Source organism: Haplochromis burtoni, unplaced genomic scaffold (assembly GCF_018398535.1).
Source record: "Haplochromis burtoni strain Fernald_Lab_line unplaced genomic scaffold, NCSU_Asbu1 Contig_145, whole genome shotgun sequence".
In the NCBI taxonomy this organism is placed as follows: domain Eukaryota; kingdom Metazoa; phylum Chordata; class Actinopteri; order Cichliformes; family Cichlidae; genus Haplochromis; species Haplochromis burtoni.
The window spans coordinates 443,758-468,195 of NW_024582506.1; the positions used below are offsets into that span (position 1 = coordinate 443,758).

The following is a 24,438-nucleotide window of genomic DNA, read 5'->3' on the forward strand; positions in this document are numbered from 1 at the left end:
ATTTACTCTGGAGGAGGCTGTAAAACGTTTTGATGAAGTCTAATTTGGGTCAAAGGGTCAGTGAGCTTACTTCTGTCCAACAGCAGTAATAATGAGTTGAGTTCTTGAGTATATCCTGAACTTTTCTGTCAGCACGCGTTGCTGTTTTTGTCCCTGTTAGCTGTAACTCTCATACAATGTGAAAATGTAATCAAACTGTTTGTCAAGGAAAGAGTGTGAGTTTAAGGACGTCCTTTTGGTGGCCAAAGGTGATGCTATCAGAAGTTGGTTCTTGAAGTTCACTACTGCTGTTGGCTTGGTATCTGAAGTCAAAATAAAGATGCGTGGTTCTTGGTGCTCTTGGTCCCTCAAACTCAGAGAAAAGCATTTTACTACAAGGACTGGCAGACCTATTCACCTTCGTAATACATAAATGTTACTAAAATGTAAACAATGATTTTCTCCTCAAGGTTTGGTATTGAAAAATTGAATGAAATCAAATTTAGATATAGTGCAGCCCATTAGCTATAATAGCTTCTTTTGTTTCCATAGCAGATCAATTTACTTTTCTCAGTGACTTTTTTTTAAACGGGGGGCGGGGTCACAATTAAATGCCAGGCTGCGATTGGCCGAGAGCCGAGGTACACGTGCTCCTTCTCCACGCCTGCTCTCTGGGAGTAAGAGCCGAACAACAAGCTCGAGCCGCCGTAGCAACAACGTCCAGACTGTCGTTGCACTCTAACCGTACAGTTGTCCATCAAACTAACAAACTACAGCTATTTAACGGCTGACAAAAACAAGAAGTATGAAGGAACAGACGCGGTTTTTCCTTTGGCTGCAACTTTTTACAGCTTGTCTGGTGTTTGGGGTAAACGGTAAGTTACCTCTCTCTCTCTCTCCCTGTTTTAACATTTGTTCTATTACTATCAGTCTTTACTGTCAACAGTCCTTACTGCTCAGACCGCAGCCCACAGTGTCCAGTACCGTGACTGTTTCAGTTGAGTTGGTTGCTTGCTTCCCCTCTCGTCACTTCTGATTTTACACAGTATAAATTAGTTGTTGACACCTCAGAGTTTTTTTCCCCTATCTCCCCCCTTTTTGTGCGTGTGTGCGCGCGCTAATCACACCCCGGCACAAGTGGTGCCTTCACTTCATCGCCGGAATAATGGAGCTGTGGGCATTTGTAGGTGCAAGTTCAAGCAATCCTTGAATAAGTGGACAGGACGTGTGGGAATGTGGTGAGTGGGACACTGGCTGGTTGTGAAACGGGAGGATTGCAGTTGTAAGGATAATCACATAAAAACAACTAACCGTCTGTAGCTGATGAGATCTAAATGTGTTCCAGGTTTTGTATGGTTTACAGAGTCAACGCTTGGAGGCATTCATGTGCGCATTGACAACCCCCCCCCCTTTTTTTTTATTAAAAAGAGAAGCATACACACACTTACGGTGGCTATTATACTTATCCAGTGTTAACCTTATGCCATTGGCGCTTGTCTTTGTTTGCTTTTCCACGCATCAAACACATTTAGGCCGATGGACAAAAGCTGAAATGGCCTGACTTCCACTGCCTCCATTTCTGCTCACACACAAATGGAAAAGGAGTCACATGTGTTTTCCTTGGTATGATGGTGTATTTTCCAAATGTGAAAAAAGGAAGAAAAAAAAGGATCATTTCCCACCATTTGCATATTGAAAAAAAAGGGAAATTCATAACTTGGATTACTGTTGTGTAATAGTACATTGCTTTCCAGATTAAACATTTTGATTTATAGTCTATTCAGCTGTCAGTGAGCCACTGGCTTAGTCGTCCTGAGGGATTGAAACTCAGTATCAGAGGTCAAAGCAGTTTCTTCTTCTTTACAGATGTATTTGAAAATATGTTGGAAAGCATAAAAATAAACTAATAAAGAACAGAGTTAGATTGATTTGAAAATAGAAGCGTAGAAGTGGCTACTTTTTTCACAGTATAGCATGACTGTTGTACTTGTCATGGTTTCACTATCTGCCTAATGCTTCTGTGTCAAGAGTTTTTCCTGCCTTTTGACACCCACCAGAGATTTTGTTCAGAGCCAGAGGTAAATCACCAGCATTGTACTTTTTAAATTGCAGTTTACTAATGCATAAACCATGCTTTTCTTTGTAAGATAGTTAGAAATATCAGGAAATTACACTTTTATTTCCTGTCAAAGTAGCAAAGACTCATTCGCTTTACTGAAGGTGGACTGAACTAGCTGTTATGTGTAAGTCTCCCCTCAAATAGCTGTTTTGAGCCAGAAGAAACAGAGTGTGCCTTGGCTGTGTCTATGGTGCTTGTGTTTGGTGACGAGCCAACATGAATCCTATAATAGATACTTTATGCATTATGCTTTGCTTATAATATAACATCCGAACTACACATTGTGCTTAAGTGCTTCTTAGTGAGTTTTATTGTATTGTTTTGTAGATTTAGTGCTTTCGCTCATCAATTGTGTGGAAACACTTGCTGTGGAAAAAGCAAGACATAATTGAAGATATGTTCTGTTTGGTAGTTAAGAGAACCATATTTTTTCTGACTTGAAGGATAGTGAAATTAATGGATAATAAACAACTCCTCTTACTTATCCCAGGTGCAGTATTGCACAAATGTTTCATGAACATTTCTACGTCTGTTGCTAAAACCGAAATGAATGAAGTGAAGTGCACATCTCCGTGTTCTCTTAGTCCTCAAGACTGACAGACAGGACAGCTGCGGAGAAAAGGTGTAGTTAACCCAACCACAATGTGAAGTCAATTTTCCAGATCCTAGCGTGCCAGCGAACTTCCACCCACACCAGCGCTTGCTCAAATCTCTGCTACAGACAGCAATGAAGGGGGGGGGGGACTTGTTGCTGCTGTGTCATGCAAAATGTTTAGAGGCCATAATAAGAGCTGAGTGGATTTTTCCCACTCTGCGTTTGACCTGATTAGGTTAATTTCAGCAGGTTGTGCTTTGGTTGTCTTCTTCATTAGCTGCTGATGGAAGACAAGTGGAAAATTGAGTTCTGTCAGAGCTGAGGCAATCTTTTTCTCATGACAAGACCACTTAGGATAGCTGACGGAACCAGGGCTAAATATAGTCAGGACACTGTGTGTGTATGTGTATAACTTGTGCATGTTGGCAGGTGTGTATGAATAATTTCCTTTTACAAATTTTCTTGTGAGTCTGAGATAATTGCTAATAGATCAGGTAGATATTGGTCTTACTAAATGTGAGATATCTGATCTCAACAAGGAGTTTAATTTCCTGTTAAAGTGATGATGTTCCTTCTTCGAAGTTGCAGAAAAAAATCACGAAGAGATTTTCCGGAATAATTTAGTTAGGATTGTTTTTATTTATGTATATATATATATATATTTTTAAATTTTTCAATATTTTTCAATATTAATATTTATTAACATCTTATTTTGTATTAAAGAACATATAACCCATGGAATATCTTTTATTGTATATTGACCTTCTGGACTTCTTTACACACTTTCTGATTGCATCATTACTACTTTTACCCAAGTATCTTTTTCCAGCCCATTCTCACTTTTTCTGCATTGTTGTGTTGAAATAATAATAGTAATATAAAAGAAACAGCTTTTCATAACAGTGCACATTGGATTTATTACCTTTTCATATATTTTGATCTGACTCTGCTAAAAAGGTTCTACTTACTTAGTAGTTAGTTGTTGTTGTTGTTATTGGCTAACAACTTGTGATTGAAAAGTTGCTACCCAGTGAGCATACCCTGGATAAACTTTTTGGCTTTTAGAATGAGCATAACTAAATTTACTGGATGGATAGATGGACTATTTTCTTTTTTTTGCTTTTTTTTGCTTTTTAATATAAACTCACCAGGAAAGTGTTTCCCATAGACTTCTATAGGACTGGGAATATTTATGAAAACTCATCAGTTTCTCCCTTGATGACCATGAAAAAGTACAGATTTAAGACAGTTCAGTTTGGTTCACTTTTCACAATCTACATCCGTGTTTTATACACATCCTTTGTCTTGGGGGACTGGCATGGCTGTGCATTGGTCCAACACAGAGCTTTGGAGGACAACATCTGTCAGATTTTATATATTCTATGTCCTTTTTTTTTTTTTTTTTTTTTTGCTTTTGGAGTTTATTCATCTCCATGTGTGTGAATGTGTGACGGAAATCTTCATTCATATCAAAGCTCGGTCTAACCATCTGCGCGTTCTGGGTCTTCCCCTTGGGCGTCTGTCTGCTTCAGCATGTGACGACTTTATTATTCCTTTTCCCACCAAATCCCTTGGGGACAGGACAGGCTCTTTCTTTCTTTCTTTCTTTCTTTTTTTTTTTTTTAATTCCATATGAATTTTGAATAGCTTCCTTAATCAATGTTTCATAACAATATGGAATATCATCTAATTCGGGACACGTTATTAGTGTCTGTCGCCCCACTTTCCAATCTGCCATGCTGAATATTTTACACGCAGTCTTTTGTGCATTCAGCACTGGAGCCAAGTAGAAAATTGATGGGATTTGCATCCAAGATCAGGAGTTGTTTATACAAACTTTTTGTATTCATATGGTCGGAGAAAAGAACGCCAAATTATTGACGGTATTGCCACAAAGGTTACATCTCCAATGAGCAATCCAGTTAAGACTGTTGTTACTATGGAGTTATTATCTCTATTTCAGCTGTAGTCAGCTACAGACGAGCGTGTTGTTTTGTTGATGGTGCATGACTCGTGTGTGCCTGTGTGTTTGAGTGTGTATTTTTAGCGGCTGGCCTTCGTTGTTGTTTTCTTGGGAGCAGTAGCAGATGGCTGTGCTCTAGAATAGCAAATGCAGATTACAGAAACCTCACCTGCAGCTGGAGTCCCGCTGATTCTTAATATTGAAAAGGCTTGGGTTATCACAGGACCTTCTTTGGGCAGCCATAACACATCCACTTCCTGTGTGTTTAGGTTTCCCCTGCTTGCTCCTTGAGCACTCAGTACTACAGGAATTTTTATTATAGTTCAGCACATCCTTAACTGTTTTAACAAGGGTTGGACGTGTGTGTGTGTGTGTGTTTGGACATGATGTAAGCTTTTCTCCTTCTGGTACACTGAGTTCCCACACTCGCCTGCCAGCCTGTATGACCTGGCATGCCAGTGTGTGGACGTCAGAGCAGCGTACAGCATGTTTGCTGTTTTCAAACCCCAGGACCTTTTCAGTCCAGTTGTTAAGACCAACACCATTAGCCATTTCTGAATCCAAATGGTCCTCCAATTCCCAATAGAAAATGAGCACTGAGACGCCATTGAAAGTTTAAAAAATGGTCTGAATTCTTTTAGCTCCATTAGAACAATCAGCGTAGCTGTTCTCCTAGGTGTTATAGTAAACTAAACCAAGGCTTGCTAGGTTTAGTGGCATGAGACGTTAACGGTAAATGAACCAGTTAGTTAACGTGTAAAGATGATTGTATTTAAATCTGTTTTTTGTAGATTTGTATGATATTTGAAGGTGAGCCTGTTTTTGATGTAAAGGTTAAGTTTTTTTTTTGTTTTTTTTAAAAGTACAGCACTTATATAACTTTGCATGTAAACAAAGCCAGAAAACGAAATACTAGTAACATTTGGAGGGTTCTCAATAGAACTACATGTTGAGGGTCCACAGTGGACGAGTGCTTATGGCATATGGCAAGAACACAAAAAACAAAACAAAAAACCCCACAGAGAACGCCTGAGATCCATGACATGATCTCATGTTAATATGTTGCTGCATGGTTTGGTATTAGCATGATATCCACAGTGAAACATTGACAGCATCATGTTGAAATGCTGTGAGCCTCACACAGTCGAGGAGATGCCTGGGTCCAGAAATGAGGTTGTTATATCGTCAGTAACACACTGGTATCAGTGCCTTGCTGCATTCTGTCCTGCACTAAAACAACTTCTCATGTCCGCTTCTTTTTTCTGTTCTGTTTTTCTGTTCTCACCATGCATATCAACAGTATGGAGACATTACCTTTGAGATTATTGACTTCCAAACCCCTGACCTCTGACAGGTCTCGCTCATTCTTTGCACTTAACATACAGCTGATGAGACTAATCACCCCTCAGACCACAGTCAAGTTACTTCCATATGGCTGCAGATAGCTCCTGTTTTGAAAACATTTAATAAGGTAATTCCTTAATGTCTCTTTAACCTGTCTAAGTGTATTACGTTTTGTGCACCACTGGGTTTTTTTTTCTCCAAGTCTCCTTTGATAACTCAGGGGTAATTCGGATGAAAGAAACTTTTTGCAAGGTGCACATTAAATGCAGTAAGTCCAAAAAGTCCTTTGTTGTGGAGCCTGCTCATCCTTGTTAAGTGCTCATTTTCTTTCCAGTCTATCCATCTGAATTGTATTGTGATCAGAGGGTACAGAGGATTGACTGAGATTGCTGGTTAACTGTAAAGGTTCCTCCTTCTGTGATGTGGGAAATATCTGTTGGTCCCCCCCCCCAAGTAAACACAACACTTATCACAGACGCTCATACCAAAGCCAGCTCCCTGTTTGGACCTCAATCTAGGGCTGGGGCATCATGGGAAAGGCACAGACAGTGACTCATAAAAAGTGAGAGAAACAATGCCCTGTGGAAATGGGTTTTCCAGCCAAACATCACTCCACATACCTTCCTGATCTGTCACTGTGGTTTAGATTTAGTGGGGCACCATGTTGGGTACTTGTAGAAGTGATGTACTTTTTTGTTTTTTCACTGCATTAATAACTGTAGCAAATATTATGCATCTATATCTGTACTCTTGTAGTACAGAAAACATTTACTTAAACATATTTTTAAGATTTAAGTATCTTGGAAGAGTATAACAGAGCTTGGGGTTCATGTGGTTGCATTTGCACAGCATATAACAATATGTTATATAACTGGTTAAGTTCAGAGCCATGACTTGTTTGCTTTGTGACTCTTCAATTTCATTATACTTAAAATGAATAGGTGTGAACAACAAAAGTTTCACTCATTTCACTCATCAGTAAAGTGACTTTTACTGACAACGGTGTCATTGTAGGGATTTTTTCAGGTTGGGTCACTGCCTCTTTGCGGACCACATTAACTTGATGCGTCATTAATTTCATTTCCTCAATACACCCAGGCAGATTTTCAGCTGAATAAGTCAAATCATACCACAAACAGACAGATAAAATGCCGATTGTTGCAAACTTTATTTGATTTTTTGTAAACATATTTTGTTATTCATTTTTATCTGTTGGGTTTCCAGAGGAAGGGAGGATGTGTTCCTTCCCAAAGATAAACAGGCAGCAACTTTGTTTGATAAGGATTTGTTAGTGCTGCCAGGCAGGCCTGTTTCCTAAGAATCCCACGAGATGTGAAAGCACTCAAGGGCCGTGACACTGGATGCAGCACAGATAACCCGGGATATTCGTGGGCTGGGCACTTCATGGATAAACAGTCAAACAGGATGTTTGTAAAATGGATCTGATTCTTGCAATTCCCTCAGTGCTGTTTGCTGGTAATAACAAATGAGGTCCATATTGTCATAAGTGACTACGCAATACTCAGACTACACAATATTCATTTGTGCACGTTGAAGAGTAGTGCTTCCGACGTTGGCTAGAGTTTGCACTGAATAAGTTACTCTGTGTTTTGTTTTTGTTTTTAAGAACAACTAAGGATGTGTGTGATCACATTAGAAGCATGCGGCCTTGCGCATTAAATTTAGTCTCTCCAAAATACCATTTTTAGCTATGGCCCTGTGGCCTATGATAATTATACCCTCAGCATAGCTAAAATGCAGTTCTTTAACTTTATATTAGAAGGCGGGGAAAAATATTTATTCCCTCCACCAAAACACAGGGTCAGAACTCCTTTCTTAGCCTGTATGGCAGACTCTGTGGTGATTAAACCACTAGTTTGTCTCAAGGGGTCCAACCTCAGTTTCCTTAACAATTATCTAAATGATGATAAAGTGTTTGCTTAAAAAGGCATCTCTGTCTTCTTGGGTGTTATAAGACGCTAAATCATTGACTTCCTCTGTATTATTCGAAGTGTCAAAATAGCTATATAGAGTTGTCATTTTTAAAGTTGATTTCCAAAATACTATGTATCAATTTGCAGAAAATTGTCATTACATGTGGTTTGTTATTTAAACCCTATAAAGGGCTGATGGCTGTGTGAGATGCTTTCTCGCTAAGTTTGCTTTAGGAGGAGGAAAAAGCGCTTTGATAGAGCATGCAGGAAGTAAAATACCCATTTGCTCATTGTTAATTCACTGTACTTTTTTCACTGGTGTAATTCTCAAATAGACGTAACACATAGTTTGAATTAGAGGCGTCCCTTTTTTGTTGGACTAAAACTCTGCGAGTGAATCAGACCTGATTCAGTCATGATGCTCTTAAAACACCACAACAAACCCTCTGTTTCTTTTTTCCCCCTCCGCCGAACACTAGCTGACATGATTTCCCTCATGCCCAGAGAGCAGCCAGATTGTCAGGTCCAGGCTTGGCAGCAGTTACACTCTGGTAGAAGCATCCAGTGTTTGTGTGGTGTTTACAGTGTAGTGATGGCTTACTCAGCTTTTTAAAACCCTCACTTCCAGCCTGCAGCATGGTGTTTACTCTTCAGAAACACAATATGGGAATAGAATGGAAATATGATAACAGAACAACATCATTTTAGTTGTTTAATTGTTGTTACACTCTTACTGAATGGCTTCAGACTATAGTTGTAATGCTAAAAAATGAGCAAAAATTTAATATTAGTAAAAACATGTATAGTGGCTCCATAGTGTGGTGGTTTGCACATACACCTAACAGTGAAGGATCCCTGTTGTAAGGAAGACGAGACCAAAAAATCCAATTGGGGTTGTGTCAGGAAGGCATCTGTTATTAAAAATATGTTAACATATGGAGCTACTCCTTTGTGAAAAAGGGATAGCTTCTTCATTGTAAAGACGCATAAAGCCAATGCTAAACCTGCCTACAGTATGTGAGCATATTTTCTGTCCTGAAATATTCTCCTGGAGATATCAGATGTTTGCTGAGGGGAAAAAGTAAACTGTCAAGCATTTATAAATGTGAAATGAAGCAAATAAACCACCGCTGGCTTCATTAAAAAAAATCTAATTCAATTTCCCCACTAGAAGAACGTACTTTTTTTATCAGTTCTTGTGCAGAGTAGTTTATTTTAAATGTATTACTCAACTTGCCACCGTTCCACTCTGTATGCAGGTGATTTCTGTGAGGTGAACGTGTGCACTAATGGTGGGACCTGTGTGACCGGGGCAGGGTCTCCATTCATCTGCATTTGTCCTGATGGCTTCTCTGGAGAAACCTGCAATGAGACTGAGTCTGGTATGTTATGCCTCTGCAGGATGACTGATTCACAGTTTACTGCTTAGTTTTTCCTTAAACATTTTCTGGCATACCCCACTTCAGAAGCCCAAGTTTAATTTTGTTAAATCAAGGTTAAACCCCTTTCATAAAAAAATTACATAGAACACTGTTTAAACTCTGTTAAACTTGGCTCTTTTTTCAATACCCAAAGGACCTTGCAACCCCAATCCATGTAAGAATGATGCCATCTGTGAGGTGACGGGCCACTCCCGCCGAGGTGATGTCTTCAGCGAGTATGTCTGCAAATGCCAGCCAGGCTTTGATGGAGTTCACTGCCAGAACAGTAAGTTTGTGCTCCCTCTTGACTGTTGTAGGTTGCAAATATAAAATACTGGCAGGCATTTTGTGGGCCTTGTAGAGCTGCTGTAGTGTAATAACTCTACTTAATGAAGGCCAACTATGAATGAAAATTGAAAAAAAATGGATGTTGGAACAGTTTTTTTTTACTTCTACTGATGCTTACTTGTGGAGAAAATTGTAATAAGCAGACCTAAGTCTCAGTGTTGCCACTGTGCTACTATTGTGTGTGTGTTTGTTTGTTTGTTTGTTTTTTACCAGCAGTACATACTTTGCCATGCCATTAACTGGCATGTTTAATGACGTCCACATTGATCAGTGTAATGTGATACACTAACATGGAGACAGCTGCTGTGAGTACTGGCCACCAGACCGACAGTTGTCATCCTTTTTCAGACGTCACTCAGACCAGGTTGCTTTAAACAGGGTCAGCCTGAAAGAGTCGAAACAAGGATGGGAACGTGCTGCGCTCCTGCAGCTGCCTCCACCCCTGCACACACAGACAGATGGTTACTGTTTGCAGGAGAAGGCAGCAGAGTGACAGTTACCACACATGCTCAAAGAGCTCATTTACAAGTCAGACCTTCAAAGTGTATTTTTGTGTGAACCTGTGTGCTTTTCTGTCCTAGGTGTCCAAGGTGCAGATTTAAATTCAAAGAAAGGTAACAGTGAAAACAGGAGTGTTTGCTGCACTTTGATCTCTTTTCCTTCTTGGATCCAACTTCTCTCTGTTCGCTCTGGCTGCATGTGGAGGCTGAGGAATTTGGCTACATTCACAGATACACTTATAGACAAAGGAACCGCTGAGTTCAGCATTATCTCTAACTCAGCACAAATAGTCCTTTATGAATCAAGGCCAACCACAAAAACAGCAGTGATATCATTTTAGCATCAGATCCACCAACTTTTAATCAGTTCAGCCACCCTGATGGGATGGGTCTTGTTATACTAAAACATTTGCTCAGATATCAGTGAAGCTGTGCATCATTCCCGCTGAGTCAATTAGGTTGCTTCCAAGTTCTCATCTATTTTAATTTACAGTCCCCAGAGTGTATTTAAGTTCAAGACATTCTTTTTTTCATTTAAGAAACCATAGCCAAGGAATCTGTTTCTGTTTTCTTTTCCCCTCAAAAACCACAAATCACAGCTCATCAAAATCTATACATTCACAAGTCATTTGGCAGTTAATGTTAGCTAAGCTGCCAGAGTATGAGCCCTCCATGGGGCAGGCATTTACACTAATTAGATGATGCCTCAGGGATAATGAGGAGTGGAATTTATTTGACCATGTCTGTTTGAGAGCCCCCCTGAGGACTGCTGGGTCATAAAGGTCCCCCTCATTTTACAGCTTCTGATGACTTGTTTGACAGTTTAAGTGCTCTAAAATATGTCTGTGTGTGTGGGCAAGGAGTAACTACCATGGCAGCCAGCTCCTATGGTTTGTGTGAAGCAAAAGGAGTCTGGAAGAAGAAAACCGGTGACTGTGGTGAACCCAGGGATGTAGTGTAGTTAAACATTTAGCCAACATTCTCACATTCACTTCACACTTGCACATTCAGACAGAAATATGAGGCCAGAACTTCAGAAAAATAAAATATTCAGAAATGTGAGGCTGTATAGGATTGGTAATGCATGGGAGTCTGTGATTGGAGTGATGGTGCTAATCAGAAAGCAGTCAAGCTCAAAGCCTGACAAGCAGGTGTCAGCAAACTGGAAGCCAGATGTAGGAGATGATGTTCTCACACAAACTACTGCATGGAAAAAAATACTATAAATAGAAACAGAAAAGAAGTGGAAGATTGGCTGATCGGGGAATGGGGGGTACAAAATGGCACCATTCAACTCCACTTCAAGATTCGCAGCCTAAAATTCTTTTGAGAAACACATCAAAGGAACAAGAAATCTACTGGAAAACAGCTTAATCACGTGTGGGCTGCACATCCCACATGAACAGCCGCACGCAGCTCATGATCTCATGTACAGACTGTTTAGCATACACTTACACACACACACACACACACACATGGTTTATCCCTCGTGCCAGTCTAGCCAACAGAAAGTGGCGGTCCATGCTGAGTGCTAGCAACGTCAGCGCTGCTTCTGTTGCCGGGTGAAAAAGCGAACATGGAGGCGGAACAGTGAATTAAGTCTGCCCTCCTTACAATGTCACACTCACTACTCAGGTCTGACTGCAGCAGTTCTGATTGTCCTATCAAATTGGCCTAAAAGCCTTTATGGGTTGTACAGAATTTGTGTGTGTGTGTGTGTGTGTGTGTGTGTGTGTGTGGTGGCGGGGAGGGGGTGGGGGGTTATAGAGATGCAGAGAGAGAGAGAGAGAGAGAGAAGGATGTTGAATGCTTTTCACTTCAGACCGAAGCAGATTAATGCAAACAGTACGGGAAAGAGTCTTTTTCTTCTTACAGTCTTTAAATCCCACATTTCCGAACAGTTATTCCGACTTCTTGGAAATCAGTGCGGAGGCCAGAAAAGGGTGTGTCTATGAGTGTTCTGATCTCTCATTTGTTTTGGGAGAGTTTTCAACTCCTCCCAGGATGTGGTGGTGCGGACAGTCTGGGACACATGCCCCCTGTGGAATACAGGGTGTGTGTTTCATGTGTGTTTGTGCCGTCGTGAACTCTGTTGTGCCTGGCATATATTTTTTGGTTCTCTAGAGTCTGCATTTAAGAAACCCTGTTGACCTAATAGGAACTCAAAGCAGCTTATGTGGAATCACTACATGATCCTAAGAATCACGACACAGCTGTCAGGTGTTTTGATAAGAGGCTGAAGCCTCACAGGTAAAAAACAAACAGACTAGTAAAGGTGGGTAGTCACAATTAACCATAGAGGTTGCTTCCATGAAAATAAAGACATTACAGCTTGGATGGATGAAGTGAAGTAAAATTATGTATTTTTTTTATATTAGTCCTTGACATTAAGTTATTTTTAAAGTAAAAGGAATTTGTCAAAAGTAAAACATTCTCCGTCCACTAAATAAGTATACATATTTGAGTAATACTTAAAATTTTATTAAGCGAGTTGGCTTTAAAAAAAACTAGACTTATGGCATTCACCCATGAAGTTATGATAGATTAGAGGAGCCTGCTGTGTTTTTATTTGAAATTGTAGTGAGTCGAGTGGCTTTGCCCAAGATCCTCAAGAAAGTACACCAACCACATTTGTGTAAATATGTAAATATAATGTGGTGTTTAACTTTAGATTACTTCTAACTTTAGAAGGGTTTTGCAGGGAACCTTGAAATCCGTCAAACTTCCCCTTCTCTTTTCTTTTTTCTTTTAAGCCACAAGGACATGAAGTCATGAATAATGGATACATCATACAAGAGTGTGGAGATGCAGTAATATAGATAGTAAAATGTTTCACTATAGAAGCTTTGGTGTTATGGTGGGACAGACTGTTATAGGCTGTGCTATAACAGTCTGTCCAGTTCACAGCACACAGAAAATAACACATTTCAGCCTTTTTTAAAAATTTAATAATGCCACTGGGGTTAAGAGCAGCTCTTGGTTACTGTACCATGGCAACAGTATGAGAAGTGATTAAAATATGTAATCTTGTCACTTCATGTTGGCTTTAGTTTGAATAAATGACTTTGTTCCTGTTTAATAGTTGTGCTAAATTTCATAAAAATCATAAGGTCGAACGTTGCTAGCATTTATACTGAGTTTAGCAGTTTCATATAAATAAGTTTCAGAAGGTTCTTAAGTAACGTCCTTGGTGTGTTGCTACTCTTTGTCTTTGTGGAGAAGGGTTTCTGTTTTGTTGTAAAATCACATCAATCGTTTAGTTTCAGAGCTCACTTTGAGAACCTTGTAAGGTCTAGTCTCACACTGTGAGGTATGGAGAACACGACACTTTTAAAAGAGTAACTCCAAAGCAGGTTTGGACTGTCAGATGCAAGCTGGCACCTCATCCCACTCTGCTGCAGCACAGATCCAGGATGCAGACAGCTTTGGTGATCACCACAAGCGCTGCCAGCGGACCTTGGCTGTGCTTCGATCAGGGTCAGATTTCAAACAAGCCACGTGAGATCTCTATTGGTTTTCGCTTCATGCTGAGACAGATATTGACACTCTAAATATTGTGCTAGTGTGCCGTTTCCCTTAAACGTGATAGGGTTTGTTGGATCCCAGCCATAAAGAGCTGGCCTGTTTAGCTACCACGCACTCGTCCCACTAAAATCTATATGTACAAACAGTTAGCTGATACTGGGATGCTACTACACACAGAACAGTCAGTATTGTTTTTCTTTTAGTCGTGCAGGTCATACATTTTGCAACATTTCCCTTGCCTGTTTTCTCCCTCTCTTCTTTCCTCCCCCTTTTATCAGATAGATGGATAAATGGATTAGCGCTTGGATCTGACAAGGCTGTGTGGTCCTCCTGGTCCTCAATCCTCTTACAGGAGGAGGGCCACCAGCTGACGCTCCTCAGAACTTGACAAGAGTTTGTCTCACTAATGTTGTCTGGTTTGTTTTCTTTGAAACCTCACAGATCTTCTCACTTATTTGTGGCAAGAACTCAGTTTGTCCCCACAAAGCCTCTCGCCCCAGAAAACAGCTGTCTGATTTTAAATAAGTTTTAAAGTAAATAAAAATGGAAGATTGACCTTTAACTTTTGACTGTTTCTACCCATGAATTAGCAAAGTGCAAGTATTCATACACCATGTGCTACATTCATCCTACACATTTTATTTTATTTTCCTTTTTTCTGTTTCTGTAGTTTCGAATGTTGTAACGATCCAGTGCATGTAAAAAAAAATTAAACAATAATAATAATAAAAACAATTATGCTGTAATAAATTGTTATAGTAAAATGTAAAAGTGCTCTGATACAGGAAATACCAGCATGCCTGGATATAGACAGAGGTAGCTGCTAACATTTTTTTTCCACAACAACAAAGTGATCTAAGAGGCTATTTGCAACATGCGTTTAAAATATTCAGCTGCTAAAATAGTCAGTTTTATGTGATGTAGCATGAGCTCCCCGAGCTAGAAGTGTCACAGCTGTGGACCTCATTATCCAGAGTTTGCGGATGCACATTTCAAAATGACTATATTCCTCCTGTGACGTTTGAAAATGAATGTTTGGACACAGAGCTATTTATAGAGAGAGCATGTGGGCAGGAAGATGCTGCTGTGTGTGCGTGTTTGTTGGTTAGAAACATTACATCAATGTGCTGAGTTGTTTGCGTGCATTTCCCTGCGTAATAACAAGCACTCAGGATTAAAGCTTTAGAGATTTGGTCTGAAATTCTGCTTTTTGTGTGCAGTCATCTGTACAACCAGCATCATTTGTGCCTTGGTCCTGAATGTGGTCAATATAGAGTGCCTTCAGTGCCGGTTTAGTCACACTGACAGTTGTGGTGGGTGAGATGAAAAGGAGTTTAGTCCCATTTTCATTCTGCTGATTTGTCCCCCTCTCTGTGCTACAGTTTTTAAGTGGGACACATAATGTTTGTAAGGGTACCATCAAGAGGTGATGCAAAGAATTACAGCAAAATGAACACATTCAAGGCACTGAAATGATTCTCCAGAAGATCATCTATTCTACTTTGAGCATCCAGAAATGGAGTCAGAGATTTCCTATAATAACACATTTACTTCTGGGAGATTTGTTTTATAATCTACACCTAAAACACACGATCTCATGTGCAGTAGTCTCTTTGATGTCAAATATATCTGTCAAGTTTGCATTTTCTGACTAAGGACTAAGCTCGTCTCACTAACCTCTCTACAGCTCCAGTTCTGCTGGCACAGCATGAGGTGACCTTACTGTAAATCAGATGATTGAATATTGAACTCTGTTTCTCAAGCATGATATGCAGCTCACTCACACTTCTAACCATAATCTGCTTTTAAACTTACCTTGACCTGTCCTGTAACAACACTGACTGTGATTTATCTCCCTGTAGATGTAAATGACTGCGCTGGACAGCCATGTGAGAATGGCGGTACCTGCAGAGACCTGGATGGAGATTTCAAATGCCACTGCCCTTCCCCTTATGTAGGAAAACACTGCCAACTTCGTAAGTGTCAGACAAGCACTTGGTATGACAAAATGCTTTGAGGGATAAATAGCTAAAAAACAAAGACATTTTTTAGATGGCAATAAAAAAAACTCCATATCTTCTTAGCTTTAATATGGCTAATGTAACAGAAGCACTGTGATTAAAGGAAGTGCACGACACTAAAGAGGATAGGGGATGGTGGCCAAGCTGCTGGGGTTTTATGATGATCAATGCTCAACATAAAGATGGTCTGTTCAAAATGCGAAATCAATGCTTTGTTCAATTAGGCTGATTCAGTGCTCTGCATCCCTAATGATTTTATGGTTCAGGCTAGTAAAAGTTATGCATACACATCACGTGTGTGAGACCAGATACTGACTTTTTACATGCCTCTCCATTGGTGACCATCAGATGCAGAATTTTGGGGGGAGTTCTTCATCCCTTGAGCCAATTCTTCTGAATATGATACTTGAGAAATGTGTTGTTGGTACTGATTTGATACAGACATTCACTTGGACTTAATAAATAAATAATAAACTAATTTCAGTTTTGTTGTCAAAGAAAACACAATTTTGGTTATAAGTGAAGAATTAAAAAGCAACAGCAGAAAATCTGCTATAGAGCCTCTAGCTGCCAATTACATTACCAACACAGACATGTCACCTATATAAATTAGGTTGATTACTAGTACAGGTGGATGCAGGGGTTGTGAAGGAGTTGAATCAGCAGGTAGCCACGCAGGGCAGCAGCACTGCTGACATATCAGACCCCAAGACTGGTATGATACTGGGGAGTGAGGCGTAGTAAAAGTAAAACTATCTCATAGGCTTCGCACCACGTGAAGAACGTGAAGACTGCATTGTGACATAATGTTTATTCAGCTCCATATCTCAGAAACAGAAATGAAATGGAAATAAACTCTAACCTAACTCCAGGCTCTTTCTTCAGGCTGTATTTCTCTTCTCGGCATGGAGGGAGGGGGCATTGCCGAGTCACAGATCTCAACCTCATCAGTCCGCTACAGCCTACTGGGCCTGCAGCGCTGGGGCTCTGAGCTTGCCCGCCTCCACAACAAGGGACTGGTTAATGCCTGGAGTGCTGCTGCACATGACAAGAACCCATGGATCCAAGTGAGAATAGTTATACAGTAGATTATGAGTGTAACGCAGGCAGTTAGAAAACTGACCATGTAGACTGACAATAATAAATAAAGGCTGGTGAGAAATTAGGGTCTGGAATCATCGAGATTTAGAACAAATGCATTTCAATCATAAACTTTTAACATATTCTCACAGTATGCAGAGCTTTTTGTTTGGACTGCTTTGATTTTACCTCTTATGTTTTTGAGATTTTGAAAACTATTTGATTTAAAGGGAAGGGAGACTCATCTTACCATCATCCATTTCTACATTTCCAGATCAACATGCAAAGAAAGATGCGCTTCACAGGAATTGTGACACAGGGCGCCAGTCGCATGGGCACAGCTGAGTTTATCAAGGCCTTCAAGGTGGCCTCCAGCCTGGACGGCAGGACATACACCATGTACAGAACAGATGGACAGAGAAAAGACTATGTAAGGCAACAGAAGAATAAAACACACAGTATTCTAGTTGAAAAGTCTGGTTTCCATTGCTTTATGTTAGAATTGCAGTAACTGTTCCAAACAAGACAGATTCCACAGTGATAAAAGACTTTCCTTTACAAATAAATAATATATCACACATCACACAGATAAATCTGGTAATACTCTACGGTTACTATAATGCCACACTTTTGACTGCATCAGCTTGAAAGCAGAAGTTTATTCAAGATAGGTCACAAAGCTACTAACAATGGTTGCTAACACTCACCTGATGGTGCAGTTGACACAGTTTGCTTGCTCCCACCTCTCTCCTAGATTTTTGTGGGGAACATGGACAATGACGGCACCAAGACTAACATTTTTGACCCCCCGATCATTGCCCAGTACATCCGCATCATTCCCGTTGTGTGTCGTAAGGCTTGCACTCTGCGCATGGAGCTGGTGGGCTGTGAACTCAACGGTAAATTCACAAAGAAAACATCCGCTGTACACATGCCGCGCACACATGTTAGGTTCTCAGTTTATTGAGGTTTGTTAGTGACTGAAAGAAGCTTTTTAACATGCAGGCTTAATGTGGGAGGAAGTTTTCAGGAAGGGAAATCCAACAGCCTTTTTTCTGCTGGCATTTATCTCCTATGTTTTGTCACTAATTATTTCAGTTTTGCATTGAGCGGTTAATCATGATCAAACGATGTCATGCGCAGGGTAATACTGTTTGCCAGCTCTGAACGCAGCTGTGTGCTGTCTGAGTCTAAGATGTTCCCTAAAGAATTTATTAAAACCATATGATTATATATATACCGCAACATATTGGATGCTAATTGGTAAAAGACTCATCATATTCATCGTCCCAATGTTGTCACCCCAGGAGGCTGATGTAATATGTGGTTCTTTGAAGTCTTCTGTATTTCAGTAGAAGCATATTCATCTTTCTTTTCCTTTTATCATTATCATGTAGTTCCTTCAGTCTTGCTGGCCTCGTTGCACTGTCAGACATCTGTTTCTCTTTGTTGTCTCTTATCAGTGTGTGTTCTTCTTCCACTGAACTTCAGTTTCTGCATGATTCCACAGTTGTGTAACACGAGATCCCGACCAGCATGTGTTTTTGGTTTAATCACTTTACAACATACTAATACTTTCACATTCACTTTAATGCAAAATGCTCATTACCTAATCTAGCACTGTTTGTTTTACATTCACTGACTTGCTTCAACGCTGTTGAGTGAATCAGCTCAACTGTAAAGATGCTGTTTTAATATTCAGCTGCTTGTGCTAAATATTTTTCATGCAGCTTTGACCCCTGTTCATTTAACATGCATGCTCAGCTGTTCCACTAACCCATCACTCATTAAAAGTCTGTTACAGCCTTTAAATATTACACTGAGCTCCACGCATTTTTCTTTTTTTTTAAGGTCTTTATTCTGCACATGTAAAATTACATAAAGTAAGAATACTGTGGACCTCCAGTCACTGTAAAACCTAATGTTCTCCTCATCCAGTGGGTGTTTGTCAGCCTCAGGTGTGATTGGGTAAGAGCAGAGACGTTATAGAACAAAGAAAAGTAGAAATCTTTGGGCCCAGCAAAACCAAAAAACTAATAAGCCATTCATCTTGTTGCATGCTCAGAGTTGAAGCTCATGTAATTTTAAACTGTGGGTTGATGGGCATAACTAATAGTATTCATAATGAAGATGAAGGCAAGTGTATGTAGTGGGTTTTTTTAGCTTGCTTTTATCCTTGGTGTGAACAAACATGGCAGTGCTCTGGTGAGCTGAGCCAGGCACTCCAAGTATATGATTTTATGTCCCCATGAAATTAAAACATTCATTTAGACAAAAGCCCAATGTTGTTAGCCTAAAATGGCAGCTAAATAGCAAGACTGTCTTGTAGAAGAAATGTAGTTGGTCTAAGGGTTAGGTCAATACATTATGAAATATAAATGATTCCAGCCAGCCGCAACAAAGAGTTGAGAAACACCCACATTTTGTCCTTGCTCATTTGTCTGTTGCTTTGCATCACTGGCTGGCCTTGGGCTGCTTCCTCTCCGTCCTCTGTCTATCATGCTTTCTTTCTTTCTTTCTTTCTCTTTCTTTCCATTCCTCTTTTCTCTCTTTCCTTTGTCTCTTCTTCTCTGCCTGGTCTCACCTCCACAGTGTATTCAAACGCTTCAGGTTGTTCAGAGCCAATGGGCATGAAGTCCAGATTGGTGTCTGATCGCCAGATTACAGCCTCCAGCACCTTCCGCACCTGGGGCATTGAGGCCTTCACCTGGCACCCTCACTACGCCCGGCTGGACAAACAGGGCAAGACCAACGCCTGGACTGCTGCTACCAACAACCGATCTGAGTGGATACAGGTGGGAGAAGACTGGCCAGAGTTGCACACTGGTTTTTATTTAATGCATTCTACTCATGTAAAGGTTCTTTTCTTTTGTCTATGACCTCAGGTTGACCTTCAGTCTACCAAGAGGATCACAGGAATCATCACACAGGGAGCCAAAGACTTTGGCTCTGTCCAGTTTGTCACAGCCTTCAAAGTCGCCCACAGTGATGATGGACAGTTGTGGACCATAGTTAAGGACGAGACCACAAAGACAGACAAGGTCGGTCCAACAGCACAAGGGAACAAAATGAATTTAAATGTTCTTCTAATTACTGAGTAAAACTTAACACACCTAGACTGGCCACAACATTAAAACCATCTGCCCAATCTTGTGTACCTTCCAGTCATGGTACCCAAACAGCTCTTACTTTAACCGTGTGTTTTTTGTAATCGGTAAATAATTAAATAAAGCAAAAAACTGAATAACAACGAAATCTGTATTTGATGTACTTGTCTGCATCTGGAGCCAGTTATGCTGTCACTGGGACTGATTAGTCTTCTGTGTGTATTCATTTCCATTACATCCAAAAAATCTATTGATCTGCAGATGCAGGCAGTATACGGCCAGATTAGGTCACACTGAGGCGTGGCTCTGATTTAATCAATAAAACATTTATGACTTTATGATCTCATTTTGAATTTTGTGTTTTATGTTGACAATGGTTTTAGATCCCATGTTCCTTTTTACTTTTGCAACTAAAATATCTTAATGGATCTTAATAACTTCACACAGTAAATTAAGGCGGTTTTACTGTTGCAACAACATGTGAAACTGTTGTGTTAATTAATCACTTTCTTCTCTTCAGATTTTCCCAGGCAACAGCGACAACAACGTTCACAAAAAGAACATCTTTGAGCCGCCGTTCTACGCCCGATATGTCCGCATCCTGCCGTGGGAGTGGCATGACCACATCACCCTGCGAATGGAGCTTCTGGGCTGTGACGAGTAGCGTTGCCCCCCCCTACCTCCTCTTCTCTACCTCCTTCCCCTCTCTTTGCTTTCCTCCCTTCCCTCTTAATTCCCTCCTTTCTTTCTCCCTGTTGAGCCACACCTGCACTGCCTTGCTCTCAGCCCTAGAGGGCAGCAAACACTAGAGTAGCACACCACGACCTAAACCCTGGCTGGCCGGAGGTGGGAGTTGTTGCCCCTAACCAGTGTTACCAGAAGTCCACGTGTGCCCTCTGTTTTTGTTTCCTGAACTGATCATTCATCTTTTCCACCTGAACCAAATCTGGGATCTTTTCAGGAAGCAGATCTATGGACAGATATGATCCAATCTATTGGCAAAATATAAATAAAATTATTGTGTCCCTAATCCCCGTGTTTGAGGTCAGGGGTAACACGACTGCTGCTGTACCAGTTGGTGCTACCTGGACTCTGATCTTAAATCTGTTCTTTGTGGAACATGGAACCTCCGAGACCCACAGCTGGTGATGTATATACGCTCCATTAAAACAGCTTGCACATGTCCTTTAAATGAACCCTTGAGCTCCCCTGAAGAAACACAGAATATATATTATCTTTTGAAGTTACACTGAGGGTTATGGACAAAACTTAATCTGAATATAATATCTAATAATTAATATATGATTAACATATTGGCAAATAACCAGATTTTTTTTTAATGTATTTTTATTTGAAAAAACGACCAAATTTACTCACAACAAACTAAAAGCTTGTAATATTTTATTTTGCTTGGCAAAAAAAAAAAAATGTGAGACTGGAAATCTCAAGGTCAGTCTTAGAGTAGTACTAGTCTTTCTCACCAGTGGTTTAAAGAGTTAAATTCTTGGTTTGTAACCTTTTGTTCCTTTTCAGGGCTGCTTTAAGATGTTTAATATCTATTTAATATCTAGTTCCAAGCTTTAGTATAGCAGCCACTAACAGAATAGTGTTCCTTTTTTGTACAAGAGTAAATTCTTGACCTGGATGCTTCAAATAAAGATGCAATCCACACATATTTTTTTGCCAGCACATCCTCAGGTTGTTGTTGTATTTATAAAAATCTAGTATATGGTGCACTGGTGCTGACACACAGAACAGAAAGAGGAATCAAATGTGTTTAAGTCTCCATCATTACAAACCTATAGAGTCACTTCGCTTGTGATCTAAAATACCTGAGGAGACACCCGGGATCAGATATTTTAAACAAAAGACAGCAGGTTTAAGATAATTAAGAGGTAATTAATATATGAAAGACAAAAACAACACTTTTTTCTTTATTTGCAAATCGTTCAAACACATGCTGCAGTCATTAGAGGGGATAAAATTTTTCAAAACATTTAAGATCACTCAGAAAATGTTTTTTGTTTTTTTACAGTTATTGCAGTCTTTCATGTGTTATTAGCTATAGCAGATATATTTTACTTTTATAAAGTCACATTTGTGTTCTGGTTATAAAAGTCTCAGATCTGGACCCCCTACTCAACTTATGTTTTACTGAAATAACAGTATTAAATCTGTAAATATATGTATTACCAGATGCAAGCCTAAAACTAAACGGATGTCGTCTCAGGTCAAGGTAGATCTGCTCCAAATGTACAGCAAATGCTACTGAACACTCCTCTTTCACTCACTCACTCGGCCCTGCTTCTAGTCGTATTCACACAGTTTCACTTTTTTATGGCACTTTTATGTTCGTGTTTTGAAAGTATTAAAAACCAAAAAAAAAAACTGTGCTGTGCATTGAAGAACAAACATAGATTTTGCTGTTATGTGTAGAGGTAAGCAGCAGCGAAATCAAGTTTGCAGTTCAGTGTCTGTTGGATTAAACTGAGTTTTGAAAGTGGTGTGCGTGCGTGTGTAGGGGGGAAGGGGTTTGGGTTTAACATTCATATACGCAGTACGTTTGTACTGGGATCTGCCTGGATTGGTAAACGCTAATGTTTGAAGCAGATCATTTACTTTGGGTCCAGCATTATGCCTCCAGTTCAAAGCTGCAGCCCTGCTGATAAGATACCAAATTAAAGCTGATTTTAACGCTTCCACTGGACATGACACAAGCCTCCATATCATCAGCTTTCTGCCACCCTGTCACAGTATTCTAAACCTTTCCACCCCATGAATTATGAATTATGGGCTTGTGCAATATTATACTGTGTTAGTTTTGATGACAATAAATATTAATTCAGGATCCCTAAAAAATGCATGAGGGGACAGCAGTGCCACTGAGAGGTCGCGGATAGATGTCGGTGTCAAACACTGTACAGTATTTATTATCGGCGCAGATGATTCCAGGCAGCAGGCAGCCCTCTTATCCACGTCTGCATGCGTTTTATTGGTTAATAGTTGCTCAGTTTAAGTTTCCACTTTACTGGTGACATTTTTTCTAGATAGTCATCAGCATTGAAGTTATAGATATCTTGTTCCCCTGTTCTGGCTTTTTTTCTGATTGATCAAAAAGAAACTGATGATATTGATGTGTTTTATGTATTATGAGTTACTGACTGTTGACCGCTGAATTTTGGCTGGTTTTGAAGCTTTTAAAAAAAAATAAAAAAAAATATTATTCCAGTCTTGTGTTTCTAAGAGGACCTTGTGTTTGGCCTTTGTATCTTTTAAAATGAACGAATAAATAAAGAAAACTGAAAAACTGTCATGGTGAATTGACTGGGGGCTACTTGACTGTTACAGCAGCAACCTTTAAATCTGTCTTTGGGTGGCAGACTTAGGTTATATTATGCTGAATTAATTGGACCTGTTTTCCATTTAAAAAGGTGGCAGATCAAAAGATGAGGAGCGTGGAGGGTTGTTTTTGCCTGTTTAGCATTTAAACACCCCAAGGGTCTTTCTTTTTACCACTCTGCCTGTTTAAATGTATCGTCACCCAAAGAGGGCATGTCTTCTTTTCTCATTACAGCCTGCGAAGGTCACTCCCAAGTAGGGAAATCCCTCTAAGGTTTGACCCACATAATTGCAATCATATGAAAATGCATTCACATGGTGACACGGTGGCGGTTAGATTCTTGTCGGTTTGGGCTTTTTTTTTGCTAGAACTGAACAAACAAAAGGTAAATGTTGTGGAAAATGACTCCAGCAAAACCTTCAGATGATTGTTGTTGTGAACTGCTCCTATATAATAAAATTTAGCTGCTTAACTAGTAAATTCTGGCTAATTGTGTAAAAAAAGCAGTAAATCCAGTTACGACCCGCCCTCCCAAGTAAACCAGCTGTTTTCCCTCTGGTCTTGCTGGCAGCTATGGTGTGAGTTGAGAACCTGTCTCTTTGTTGTTGTTTTTTGCCACATATATATACTTTGTTATACACAAACATTTTTATCAGAGGGAATACTTTGCTTTTACAAGTTATTTCTTACTTATTAACCTTTAGAGTACTTTCAAAATCCCTACGTTGATCCTATGTTTTTTTTAATCAGCGAGATTAATGTCTTTGTCAGGAAAGACCTGAGAACAAAAATGAGTCACAAAAACACAAACAACAGACAAAGAAATGCGGAACAGAGTAAACAATGTGTTAATAAATGCAGTTGAAAGAATGATAAAAACATGAGATGATTAAGCCTATACGTGGGGGCTAAATCTCCAATTCAAGGGCAGTTTGAAGTTGTTGACATTTAAAGGTGCGTGGTATATGAAACCAGTTTTAATGAGTTTAAACTTAAATGAAAGAAGAACTTAATGTGGTTTGAAGACATTATCACAGGGGCTTTCTTGACACAGCATATTTCCACCACTGCTGAAAACCACACTATAAATAAATTGCATTTAACTGGATGCCAATACGCTTTCTGTTATTTTCTTGAGAACATTAAATATTATATTTCAAGT

General features: G+C 39.8%; 1 protein-coding gene across 4 annotated transcripts; it reads left to right on the forward strand.

Annotated features, from left to right (window-relative positions):
* Positions 1 to 649: 649 nt before the first annotated feature.
* mfge8b (milk fat globule EGF and factor V/VIII domain containing b) lies at positions 650 to 23,256 on the forward strand. Of its 4 annotated transcripts, none has more exons than XM_005931647.2 (11): positions 650 to 854; positions 9,194 to 9,316; positions 9,510 to 9,641; positions 10,285 to 10,317; positions 15,591 to 15,704; positions 16,635 to 16,816; positions 17,104 to 17,259; positions 17,584 to 17,728; positions 19,422 to 19,624; positions 19,715 to 19,870; positions 20,457 to 23,256. In XM_005931647.2, the coding sequence occupies exons 1-11, from the start codon at positions 785 to 787 to the stop codon at positions 20,598 to 20,600; spliced, it is 1,458 nt and encodes a 485-aa protein (XP_005931709.1). In that variant the 5' UTR covers positions 650 to 784; the 3' UTR covers positions 20,601 to 23,256. The 4 variants fall into 4 exon arrangements, with proteins under 4 accessions (XP_005931709.1, XP_005931710.1, XP_005931711.1 ...); XM_005931648.2 differs by having other exon boundaries at positions 19,440 to 19,624; XM_005931649.3 differs by lacking the exon at positions 10,285 to 10,317.
* Positions 23,257 to 24,438: the final 1,182 nt, after the last annotated feature.